Consider the following 13,905-nt stretch of genomic DNA (forward strand, 5'->3'; position numbering starts at 1 on the left):
GCACCCTGTGTGGGTGGATTGTCCCATTGGTGCCCAGTAAGACAAGGCCTCTGTTGTGGTGGGTGAGGGAGGCGTGAAAAATGCACTGGACCCTTCACTCAGCTCCCAAGCCCTGTCTGTGGCCCCTGCGCTCAGAGTGATTTGGCTGTTAAACAGTTTAGATGTTAAGATAGAGGAGAACTGCAGAATTTGCAGTCTTTCTCAACACAAATCTGGTGATTTGTTTGGGTTTTTACTGTAGAAATGTTTATCTTTTCTCCATGAGCCGTACATGTGGTGCACTTAGGATGCTCTAACAAAGACTCCCTTCCTGTACTCAAATCTAAATGTCGCCCGCTCTCTTCCTGACACATTCTCATAGTGTTTCCCTCTGTTCTTCATGCACTCACCTCCCAGCCCTCGATATGAGACTGCAGCTGTTCCAGAGCCTCCAGCTTCTCCATCTGCCTCTTGGTCTCATTGATGTTGGAGCAGACAGCCTTCATGGCCTGCAGAGCCTCCTCCACCGCTGGATAATCTGGATGCTTCTTCGGAGTCCTTTTAAGAAGCTCCTACATCATGAAAAAAGGAGCTTTGAATTCTAATATGCAGAATTTTCTAAAAGCATACACATAAAACTATGGTCAGCCGCAGAGGGACGGTTTTGGATTGTGGGACATTTATCTATTTGAGTCTCATACAGTACTAGTCGATGGGTGCCAGTCTGATCGAGTTAACACATTTGCAATCTGCATCAAAACACACATTACGCTTTGCACTCAAACAGGCTTTTCTAGTTTTCAAACTGTCAAAACAGGCTGTGATTAAATAAACAGAGATCTTGTTATTACTTGATGAGTAATATACTATAAACATCATGCAGTAACTTTACCTTCAGAAGCAGAGGGTACTTGCAGATCCTCTGAATGGGGGTGAGAAGGTAGCCCTCCAGAGGGATATCTGTACTTTTCTTTCCTCCAAGTAGCATACAGTGCTTTAGAAGAAAGAGTATGATAAATTACTGTAACCACAGATATATGCATGTACTGTACTGAGAAAAAGGCTGATCAGTCTAGTTCCATCCCAAGCATTGGACTCATTGGCTAGTTAGTATTTCTTTGCATTACTACAAGCGAGTCAACACTGGCTAAAGTCTGGTCAAATTAGATGAAAAAGGAATGGGGGAAAAAGTTTCTACATAAGGCATTTTCTTTTCAAAGTACCTTTAGAAGCAGTTGAGAAAAGTTAAGTCTGTCAACTTTTTGATAAAACACTTGTCTGCAACAACTCTTACGCTGTAGTTTCCAATGTTTTCTTAGCCAGTTCATTTGTTTCAGACTTTATTTGCCTGCTGTTGGCATTTACACTCACTTGCAAACAGTTATGGAGACAATCAATCTTTTCAAGGTTCAAGTGAAGCAAACTAATGTGTCCAGGTATAGCCTGAAGTATTTTTCATTTGTCATTAATAAACAAACTGTGCCGCTTGTACGTACATAACAAAAAGGGCAGATGTGACTGTGGAACAAATGTTTTGCTGCGTTTGGATGGCAAACAATCAATAAAGGAATATTTGCATAATGCAAACTTGTGTGCTTTAGTTAGTAAAAACAAAAGACACAAATACTGTCATTTTGTCCTTCTTTAGGCATCCTAACATTACATAACAATATACAAAGCTTTCACTGCTTCCAAGTCATTTATGCAATAATGTGATCTTTGCTGGATCTCTGTGTGTGACTTCAGATTTTGTACTTAGAAACCACAACAGCAGAACTTGGAAAATCTGCTTTGACCTCACATCCTTTAAGCTGGTAGGATATGTGTATGGGTTATGATTACAACAAACACCACTTTTAAACAGTCTGAGCAAGATTTTAAGATTTTCTATATGCTGAACCATATATATATATATATATATATATATATATATATATATATATATATATAAATAAAAATGGATTTACAGAATTCATGTGGCATATTTTCACACATAATTGATGCAAATGGCACTGCTTTGCATTATGGGCAGTCCTGATTTGTAAGAAAACTTCCAAATTCTATGAGAAAAATTAAAATAAAACTGAATGATTACCTTTATATTTTAATTTAAGATCAAGTTTATTTCTATATTCAAAGATAAAATAATTTAATATAAAATAAAAACTTTTTTGATGAAGTTAATGCACCTTGTACACATTATTCAGACACTTGTTAAGTATTTGGTTGCAGAGCCAGAAGCTTTAGGTTGGCAGTTTCCACCACCCATTGATGGGTACAAATGCTTCAGTTTGCAAGTCAGTCTTTCGCAGTGGCAGAATTGATTTCTCAGTAATAAAAGTATCTCAGCATGACAGAAACCACTTACAATAGTTATAATATTCTTGTCTTTTGCACCTCATTTCATCATCATTTCATGATTCTGTTCTCCCATAAGAGCTCCACTTTAGTCTCCACTGTCCACAGACAGACTGGATTATTTATTAAAGTTTCTCCAAACATTTATCTTATCCTTTGTTCCCTCCGTTTTTAGCCTTTGCTCGTGGAAGTTTACTTGGCACAGTGTGGGGAGGGATGGGGGGATGGATGGATGGATGGATGGGGGGATGGATGGATGGATGGATGGGGGGATGGATGGATGGATGGATGGATGGATGGATGGATGGATGGATGGATGGATGCTCCTAATAACAGCTGAACAGCCTGACTTATTCGTTGGAGACTTATAAAGCTAAATTTATTTATTACAGTTGCAGACAATTTTTCCATTTTTAAACCGTACACAAATACTTTATCAGTCGCCTGCTTTTATTTCTGTATTTTTATGTTGTCTTCACAATATGCATTTTTAATTATTTTAATAATCTGTGTATTGTTGTTGTCCAGAAACTGTTGCAAACTGTCAAAATTAGTGGAAAAATGTCCACATTTTTTAACAGCAGGATCACTGACAAACTGTTAAAAAAGAAACTCAGTCGGTCCTCAAAAGATTTGTAAGAGGGAGTGAAAGAGGGAGCGTGATGGTTTCTCGATGCCTTATATTTTGTTGGAGTGCAGCCTGTTGGTATAGTATGAGCTCATGGGATGGGATGAGAGATCAAAAGCAGCCTGCAGATAAACCACTAGAGTGTTCTCTGGTGGGAAGAAAGGCTGGAGATCACTTTAGAGCTTTATAATCATAGGGTGATTCCTTTCAAGTCTAAACATGGCAGGGGAGGCTGGTGGGAGACATTTTTTATTTACATTTTTTTTAAAAAACATAAAATGAAACGTCAGAATTCCACAAATTCCTTCTGTATTAATCTCTCATCTCTGTCACTTCTATTCCACACCCCCATTTTCTCCCCAATTTTTTCCAGCTGCCTTTCTCTCTCTCATCTTCTGCTTATTTGTAATCTGCCAGCCTGAAGCCAGAAGTCTCTGCTCATCACTCTGACCTCCTTTTGCTTTCACTTCACTCTGCTCATCTTACAATGCAATTAGCACTTTGCTTCAACGTACAATTTCAGAGGCTCCCTTTACCATGAAATTCAATTAACATAGTATAAAAATAATCTGTTGAATAAAGACATATTTTCTTTACCGGCTAAACTCAGAACATCTTTTACTGTACCTCTAAGTTTCAGAGAGGAACAACTGTTACTATTTTGTTGGTTGTTGCTTAACAAAAAAGCCCCACTCGTCGAGTTTTTCCAATTATAATGAGCAGTTCTAAGAACTGCACCGACACATAACCAGATGTTGTGTAGTGATTACATTTTGGAAAGCACTGGTTTTAAACTGGACCTAACCAATTATAGTTGTGTGAGTGAGCCAGGAGGCATGAAACACAGGCTTGTGGATCAGAATAATGCCATGGAAGCAAACCAGACAGTGACAAACACAGGGCTTCAGATCTCATTGCCAATCCCAAAAAGGCTGCCAACACTCCACAGCTGGCTGACCCAGAATCTACAGATGATTTCATTGGCTAGGCCAAAGCTTAAGGGCTCTGTCGCCATTCTAAGTTCATTGTCCAGGGCCCAAAAGCTTTAAGGTGTCAAAACATGGAAACAGCTGGCAGCGGAAACATTACAAGTGTAACAATACACAAAAGTGACCTTGATGGTGTTTGTTTCCTGTCCAGGCAGGAAGACCCTCCTGACCTTGTGGTTTCTGCCCTTTATTCACATACTAACATGGAAATGGAAGTGATAGAAACACCAAAAAAAAAGAGGAGGAGCACAAATGAATACCAGGAAAAAAAATAAAGGCTCACAGGAGGAAAGAAATGTAGGGCAAAGGAAGAAGGCGGTAAAAGATGCTGCATAAGCAAATAAAAAAATATGGTGAGAGAACTACAAAAAAAGGTCCAACAACTGATAGAGAAGTAGAGAAAAAACAATGTAGAAAGTAAAAAAAAACCCAGAGGGTTTGTTGGACTTAAAATTAAGAGGGGAAATGTTAGAATGACTGGAGAAAGAGGAAACAAGCTAGTTAACTTCCAGAAGACAGATTTGATGATGAGATAAGAAGACAAACAAATGCTGCGAAAACTAGAGCAAAGGAGGTGTGTTGTCTCACCAGTAGGAAGGTCCTGATGTTGGGGATCTTGTTTAGTTCCATGAGAAGCCGCAGAGCCTTTTCATGATTGCTGCAGTACTCGCCGTACACCGAGAAGCTCTCCTTCTGCAAGAACAGGAGATGAAAATCACAGATTAGGACAGAATGCCATAGCATGGACTCGATGCTATACTTTTGCTGAAAGCAGCTAACTCAAGGCATTTGACTGGAGGGATTTTGGCAAAGCAGAGGAGAAACTAAGAAAATACTCCAGTTTCACCAGTTTCATAAGTTTCGACTGTAGTAAAATGAGAGTGGTGCAAATAATGAAACTGACGGTGTGCATCTTAGTGACGTAAGAGTATCTCTATAACAGTCATCACAAATCTAATCTGATTAAGAGTGTAAAAAAGTAATGAGTAATTATCAAGCATGTAAAAGAAAGGGGGGTGGTACTTTATGTATAGTATTGTTTCAAGGAGAGGTGTTCTTCATTAAGTAAAGTACATTTACTTGCTGTTAACAATATACTGGAAAAAAGAATAATATACAACCACCTTATCTGAAGCATTGCTAAATTAATCACTTGAATTAGACATTCATCATCATTTTCTACACTTATTTAATCATGTTTAAGGTTGCGGGGGCTGGAGCCAAACATCGCTACCATTCAGCGAGAGGGACTAACCACCTTTAATAGGTTGTCAGTCAAAACAAACAAGAAAACTAGAAAAAAATTACCAATGACGTCAACATGCATTTTTTTGGGGCTGTTTGAGGAAGCTGGAGTACACAGGAAGAACCCATACATGCACATTAGGAACATATGAACACCGGACAGAAAAGCCACAACCGAGGTTAAAACTAGGAACCTTTTCTTTTTTTGCTGTAAAGCAACACTGACCACCACCACACCATCATACCACCACGCAGCTCCTGATAAAATTATTCAGATCTTATCATGGCCACTGTCTGGTTGTGTTACACACACTTACCTTGTAATCAGTAAAAATTATACAAGGCATTATAAAAAATATGCGCATTATACAGTCCAATAATTTGCGCTAGTGTATTTAGGTAGGTTATGCAAATTTCACTTCTCTGTTAGTGAAAATAAGCTCATGTGTGAATGCTAAGAATTATTCATCTTTTTATATCTGGTTGTGATATCAACCATTACAAAGAGTCATCAGCAAGTCTTTATTTCTTATTTGACACAACAAAGATCCTGAATGCTTGTTTTACTTTTTATTTTCAAACTACAATAATCATATTTATCATCCTATATGAAGTGTGCAAGCTATGTTATTAAAAAAAAAAAAATTAAAAAAAAAAAAATCTCTCCACGGAGTTGAACACCTTGGCAATACGCACTTGTGATGTCCGATATGCGATGACTCCCTCTTTGGAGGATGTATAGCGTGAATACCAACAGACTTATAAAAAGGAATAAAATCTTACAAAAACTTCTTCAACATCCTCTGTCACTTCTTGTTTTTTGGCATGGTCGACGTCACAGGGGAAACGAATAACCATCGTACCAAAACACAAAGCTTCCTCTTTCCTCTTAAGCGATACTTTCTGAAACAAGCCACCAATACAGCAGCTTTTGTCAAGCTGGCATTTAGCTTTTGTCACAACATGAAATACAACACCTGAGCCTATGAAGATATAAATGCATTATTAATGCAGAAGACTGCAGATAACAGTGTGCATACAGTATCACAGATGAAGCCGACTGTACACCCAGTACCTTACTGAAACCTATTATGTATTCTGAACGACAGGGAACCATTGAGATGTGAAACCATGTGCCTTTGCTGCCTAATGTTGATGTACAGAAACTGAAACTGTCATTTGAAACAGCTCGGAAAGTGAAATCCTAAACAGCAGGTGCTCAGCCGCGGCTTTCAGTCTTAACTAAGAGGTTGCTGCGCTGCCTGAAGGGTTTTCACTTTGAATGGACAAAACTCATTCAGATCAATGTGTGTAAAAAGCCATGTGTGATATATGGATACTTAAATCGGTCAAAAAAGACAACACCTTTAATTGCTGCAGGCAGCATCCTGCACATGTACAGATAAGGAAAACAGTTATACGTGTAAATCCCCTCCACAGAAACAAACTAAACTGTATACAGTGTTTCCCTGCTTATTGTATTCATCTGTTATATCCCATTGTGATGACAGAATAGGCCCAATAAAACTAACAAGTTTTTACATGTCTTTACTTGATCCCATCCTCTAGACAAGAGTAGAAAATCTTTGTTATGTGTGTATCATAAGCAAGCAGCTCAATGTAAACGGTGGGCAGTGTTTACCACAAAGGCAGAAACTCAAACACACCCAAAACCACCTTTGCCAAGGGGTTCCAGTCCAAACCACCAATGCAAGCAGCAGCTGGGCCGGCATATGGCGTAAAACCCTGGATACAGTTGAGCTAAATGAATACAATGCACTGCTAGAGGAGTCATTTTGATCAGTTTTTGTCCAGACGCAAGAAGAAAATCTGCATGCATGTGAAATGGTTACCTACTCAAAACCCTGCGCTTCTTACACTATTTGCTTTCTATGGCGAGAGGATAAGGGATTACTATAACTGTATCACAAAGTAAGATTAAAATGCAGTTATCACTTCTTATTTCAAATAAACAACTCCTAAGACAACATTAAAGAAAGCTGTGTTAGTGAACAGCAATGCACATTAGAAAAACATGCAGAATGTTCATTTGGTGTGTGTTTAATTTTACATTGATTCGTTCCAAAACATTCAGCAAGAGATAACATCGCAAACTTTATGAACTGGATTTTGGAAGTTTAAAACATTTTTAAAAAGAAAAAAAAAAAAAAAAGGTTTTCTTATTAAAGTCTCCAGCCAAATGGAGCAAATCAAAACATTCTCTTCATGAAGCTGGTATCCATTACATCAGTCAAGCAAGCATAATACTTGTTCTGCCTTCCTGCTTTCCCCAATTTATTTAACCAACTCAGACAGCTAGCTCTGACTATACTGACCATGTATCAGCAGGGAAATCCAGCGGTAAACAGAATGATACCATCTGGGATACCGATGCTTGGAAAAGCATCACAGCATTCCACATACCTTAGTGTGGTTCCTGGTACCTGGGCAAAACTGCTCCATGTTGCCAAACAAACAGAAGCAAGCTGGATGTAAAGGGAGTGTTATTGGATATCTAAATGTAGCTGCTGTGTTTCAGTTTAAATTTACAATCTCTCTGGATATGCTGGAACCTGAAGTAACCATTTCAGACCTCAACCACCATCTGTAACTGGACCCTTCTGCACACAAAAACAGCATGCCTGTTTGCAACTCTGTTTACATCTAAAGCCCACACCAAGGTATTTCCTTTCCCTGGGTGACAACAGCTACATAGTCCATTCAGGCACCTTTAAAGTAGAATACGAGTCTAACCAGAGCCAAAAAATGACACTTTCCTTTCTGCACAGTTTGTTCAAAACATCAGGACTGCTGTGAAAGAGTTTAGTTGTTCCCAGAATCGCTCAAAGGTGTTGGTTGTTCCTTTGATAAACAGAAATCTTTATTTGATTTCTACGTCACTGGAATGTTATTCCAGAGATGTAGATGGCAGGGTTGTATCAGAGATTCGCATCATATCAAAGTATAATGGGTGTGGTTCAGAGAGTTCATAAATGCATAATGACAGGACTGTTGCCTCTTCCTGCACAGCGGCCATATTTACATTCCTTGTAATAGAGCAAATATTGATGCGCGGATTTTCCTGATTTTGAGTCCCTCCTTCACCTCTGCAGAGTTATATCATTCTAAGCATATCTTGAGCTTTAAGAAAAGCCTTCAAATCTGTCATGCAGTTTTAGAAGAGAGAAACAGACTCGTTCAAAGCTTCCGCCGAAGATAGAAAGATAAATATTATTTGGTTCAAGGTGGAAAATCTTCTTTTGTATGATAAACTACTGAAAGAAAAGAGATGTAACATCTGTATCAAGCTAAAAGAGGACTTATGTTGTTTTATTCTTGTTCCTGTGTAAACCTAAAATGAAAACAACACAATCAAGTCTCTTTATTTGCAGCCTTTCAAACCATCTTGGTAACATCTGACTTTGAATAGCAATGAATCTTCCCCATTTTCTTCCCGAACTCTGACTGGCACACAGACTTGCAGAACAATGCAGGAGGTTAATCAAATCCCAGTCATGGTGTCGACCTCTGGTGGAGGTCAAGGGCCACGGCTGAAGGGCACCAGACGGGGACAACTGATTGGCTGAGAGGTGTCAGTGCTGAAGGAGACAAAGGTCATGTGTTGGTGAGGTAAGTGTAATGGATAGGCAGAACAAAGAGGCTGTGTGGAGAGTTCAATAACTCAGTGGAAGAAAACAAAAACATTGGCACATTTTAGCACGCACAACGACAAAGATTCTAGACAAAGATGACTAAAATAAAAATAATAATAATAATAATAATAAGTCTAACAGATAATTTGTTTTAATTATCATTATTATTATTATTATTATTATTATTATTATTATTATTATTATTATTATTATTATTACTAACAGCACCATTGCATTGAAATTCATTATTTATTGATTTATTTTTCATTCATACTAGGTGGTCATAAGCCGCATGTGGCAGCTGGGAAATATGACACATGGATGTTCAGGTATAAATCTACTACATCATAGGAGTCGTACCTGAGCCACATCTCAGTTATAAAGGCAGTAGCTTCATCAGGAGGTAAAAATATTATTAAGCAACCGCTCACACGTGGATGGCAAATGAAGATAAAAACTACAGCTTTTCATTTCTATACCAGCCAGTCTAGCTGTAGTTTACTTCCAGATATCAGTGTTGGACCAAACATAATTTATGATCATTTCCTTTTCTGTTCCTCAAACAGAGCTGAAAAAAAAGTCTTTTTTTTTTTTATTTATTTTTTTTTTTTTTTTTTAATCATGTCAGAGGAAAATAATCTTTACGAGTTTTGGATAAACAAAATATTGCTCTTTCATCAGTTTGTTTTGTGTTAGGATTTCTAGTTTCTGAATTGCTGAAAAAAAAAAAAGAAAAGAAAAGAAAAAGTAATTTGTTGAAGTCTGAGTGACCTTTGCCCACTAAAAGCTAATCTGTTCATCCTTGAGCAAAGTGCGCATTTGTTTCAGGTGTGAAGAAACTCCCTCCAGGAGTCCCTGAGACATCACATTAATGACTAGATTTAGGTGTCATCCTTCACCAATGTTAAGTTCATTTGCATCAAAATGAAAAAAGATCACGATAAATGATTTCAGGTCATTGGAAATAATTCTGAGGTGGGCAATGTTTCTCTAAAGGGGGTTTAATTCAAATTTAACCACACCAGCGACTTTCCATCTTCGTCCATCTTCTCTAATTTCCAGTCTTAGCAATCAAAAAATAAAAAAACATCCGAGCACATTTAATCAATTCTTCGGCCTGACACCTGGCCTTGCATCATGACAGCCCGCACATGTGTGAAGGTACATTTTGATGAGCCAATTCTGCAGAAGAGATTAAATGCCATTCATGCTCAATGATGAATAGTTACTGTGTTATGACTCCACAACAAGCATCTTGGAGTTATTTATGTCCCACTTCTAAGCAAAATTCCAGTTTGCTTGTGGCTGAAGTGCAACGTTTCCCTGTAAACTGGTTTGGCATGCTGATGGTGGAACACCTAGCTGATGTATTTTGTCCCTTAGTGAAAGTGAAGTGAAGATAGATTATCAGAACGGGACAAACAGTAAGAAAGAGATTGAGTGATACCAGCAGAAACATTGTCCCCCTCACTGAGTGACGCACCATCTCTTCCTCCCCGGACACAGACCCTTCTTTGTTTGTTCCCTGGGGCCAAATGAGTTCAAACAGAGGGGATCTGGCTGAGTGGGGTAGGGTAGTATGTGTTGGAGTTGCAGAACAGAGAGGAATCTCTGTATGGAATGGCATAACAAGGAGATGGTAGCATAAACTGATGAGGAAAGATGTGGTGGAAGAGAGAGCCTTTCACCTTACAGGATGTGGGGCTGCTCTAAAAAAAAAAAAATTAAAAAAAATAAAAAAAAGAGGAGGGAAAGTAAAGGAGGTGGGCCATGAGGCTGTTAGGGTGAATAGGACATCCAGGAGGTGGGAGGGGTGTTTCATGTGAGAAAGAGAGAATTAAGAGGTATTTTCACCACAGGCTTTGCACGCCTTCACTGCATCTGTGGTTACGGGTAACGCATGAAAAGAGTTTGTGTGTGTTTCTGCATGGCAGTGGAATTCACGCATGGAAGTGCTGCCACATGCATTCCAATGTGCTTGTATATGTGTGTAACAGCCTTCTGTCTTATGTGCTCATGTGTGTGTCGTGCACTTACAAACTGGAGGAACACGTGTCCCAGTGCATGGTGAGGATGGGGTTCTGGCTGCAAAATGGCCTCCACGGAAGACAACACCTCTTTGTGCAACTCCAGGATGTCCTCAATATTTGAAAACAGGATCTATTGAAAAAAAAAATGGATATTCTTATCTGTAAAGTGAGGGATAGAAAGGAAGAGTGAAATGAAGTGGGAATAATTAGTCTTACCTTGACATGCTCAGGTGAAAGACACTGTTGATCATCTGCAGTTTGTCTAATTCTGTGCAAAAACGCCTGATGGGAGAAAAAATAAACAGGTTGAAAAATGACGCATGTGCCTCCCTGGTGATAAAAAAAAAGAGAAGAAATGGTTAAAGCAGCAACATTTATGAGCATATGAGCACTGCTAAATCTAAATATCTCAAGAAAAATGTGACCTAACAAATAAGGAGTTATTTAAAAGCCAAACATTTCTTGAGAATTATATAGTGGTCTAAAAGCGGAAGTCCGGGTTCAAACCACTGATCATTATAAAAGCGGGATGTAAAGCTCTTCATGTTGAGGAAACACACACTGCACATAAAGATTATGTCACATGCATGAGCAGGAACAGACAAACCTTAAAGCAAGAGTCACGTGTGAGCTTGTATACTTCGTGGAAAACTGCCTTTCATGCGGCGAAAAAGACGCGTCACAGTTGTTTCACAGTTTCACAGCTTCCCACCATATAACAAAACATATTTTCGCATTATCTTGTGACACCTCAAGTTCACTGTGAGGATGTTCTGAATGGAAAGCTGATGCATCTGAGCATTCAGCTGTAAGACAACAGCTGAAATAACGGCTTCATTGTCGCAGGGCGTACACACTGCTTCACCAAAGACAGCTGCAACAGGATCACGTCAAGTTCAGCTTTGCTTGTGTGTGCAGTTTTGTGTGTTCATGTCTGCCAATCACCATCCTAACTTGGGAGGTGGTATGGTGAAGGGAGAGGAAGTGAATCTGCAGTTTCTTTTATTTCATCTTCCCCATTCCTCTGTCTACAACACTGACTTTGATAGACTTATAACCTTCCTCAATCCGACTGTCTGCCTCAGCTCCAGACGCCAATAGTGTCTTGAAAAGAAAAGGGGCATCAAAAAGGAGTTACGTTTCCCAAAGCCTGTTAATAATCCTTCTATTACAACCTCATTCATCTGGCAGGTTACAGAGGTGGCTGCCAGCAGTTACTGCCTCAGGCCTGAAAATTGATAGCTTGCCGTGTTTCAAAGCTACAAAAAAAAATAAATAAATAAACAGAGTTCTGTGAAAAACGCACAATAACTTAAATTCTAAATAGTGATGAAGATTATTTTCATTCATTTTTCATCTGTCAAGGCAGGTAAACATTTTCAATTCTTTCGTATATTTACTAAAAGCATGTCGGAGATATTACAGCAAGGGAGGGTGACACACAGGTCAATCCAGCTGAAAGTCAAATGAGGGACTTGTGATTTATACCCATCCGCAATCATCAGGTTCAGCAGTTTAGCAACACGTTAAACTGGTAAACGCATTACTGTGGTATAAAAGATCTTAGTCATGTAGTACACCCCGGGGTAAGAAAAGGTTTCACTATCCAATGCATGCCAAAGTAATGAGAAACTCAAAATACCTGTTTTTTAAAAAATCAATGATATGCCTGGGATCTAGGTAGGTTCACTACGGTACATAGTGACAGATGATGGATTTTATGGGTCCTGTGAGGGAGTTGCATTTTTTTCCCCAGCATAATCCACCAATCTATGGATTTTAGCCTCGCTGTTTGGAAGCCAAGTCATTACGTTTATTTGCTGATATTGATTAAATCAATCCTGAGAAAGTTTTTTTTTTTTTTTTTTTAATGTGGCAGGGTGCGTTGTCAAAGATTTAGGGAGCACTGCTGCCCTGATTGTTCTTCCACACTGATTAGGTGGGTGAAATGTGTCAATGAAACCTTTTCTTCCAACATGCTTTCTACATTTGCCAAATGGCTTCTGGTTATTGCGCTCAGGTTCCTCTCATGTTGCCGAGGTATTGGCATTAGGAAGCCACTGCTAATGTTAGCTGTAAGAATTGCTAGTTCAATCAGTTCAATCAAAGCAGTGAGAAATTGAGCAGGAAATGCAGGCTGTCCTGTTTTCCATAAAGCCAAGAATTTGAGCACACTTTGGGTTTTACAAGATCTCCAAGAAGAAAAAAAAACAGAAAGTGACATTCTAGATTTATTTCACGTCATGTTTGGCAAGATTCAGGACATAATACTGGGATTATATATGCTGTCTGTGTTGGGAACACCTTGGGATTGCCTTTGTAGGAGGTGGAGAGAGTCACTGGGGAAAGGGGGATCTGGGCTTCCCCCCCTTGAATCTATTGTATCTCTAAATTGATTTCAGGTAAGTGCAATGGATCCACAGTATAATCCTCACAAGATAAAAATACTTTCAGATAGAGATGTCCTTTTGTTTGTTTGTTTTGTTGTAATTTCTGCAACATTAACACAAATCTATGAAGAACCTTTATGTTGTGTGTTTAAATCATTGCAATCTCAACTCTACACATTGATCACAGCAGTGCGGTAGTGCTAACATCCACTGAGGAAACATTTTTAAATTGGAAAACCTTGTAAAATGTGGAACAAATGGCCATTTTGCATTTAATTTCACTCCCACAGTGGACTTTATACATCATGCAAAATCTAGTGAAGATTCCCACCCTTAATCTTCATGAATCAAATCTTTCCGAGCAGAACAATGCATTGCAACAAAATGGTCAGTATTGCTTACTTTACCAACCAGTGGTTTTAATGTTCACACGGATCTTTGTAATGCGAGTGAATTCCAGTTAGTTGCAGAAACCCTTTGCGTGCGTGATGGAGACACAAACAACACGAGCATACTGATTCACTTACAGTAAGTCGCTGGGCTATAATGAAAGACCAACACTTATAATCACACATTAGCTCTAAAGATAGAAGCCAGCTAAACAGCAGCAACTTTATCATTTCCTCTAAGACA

General features: G+C 38.8%; 1 protein-coding gene across 1 annotated transcript in view; it reads right to left on the bottom strand.

The window, feature by feature from the left end:
* prex1 (phosphatidylinositol-3,4,5-trisphosphate-dependent Rac exchange factor 1) overlaps positions 1-13,905 on the bottom strand; it is a gene marked incomplete at its 5' end in the record, with an annotated part of 76,440 nt that overhangs the window by 47,323 nt on the left and 15,212 nt on the right. Inside the window, 5 exons of the mRNA XM_079239746.1 lie at positions 390-551; positions 872-973; positions 4,543-4,647; positions 10,890-11,012; positions 11,099-11,164. Coding sequence (XP_079095872.1) covers positions 390-551; positions 872-973; positions 4,543-4,647; positions 10,890-11,012; positions 11,099-11,164 — 558 coding nt within the window. The remainder of the gene's footprint in view (positions 1-389; positions 552-871; positions 974-4,542; positions 4,648-10,889; positions 11,013-11,098; positions 11,165-13,905) is intronic.

This window comes from Telmatherina bonti (genome assembly GCF_933228915.1).
Source record: "Telmatherina bonti genome assembly, chromosome: 4".
Taxonomy (NCBI): Eukaryota; Metazoa; Chordata; class Actinopteri; order Atheriniformes; family Telmatherinidae; genus Telmatherina; species Telmatherina bonti.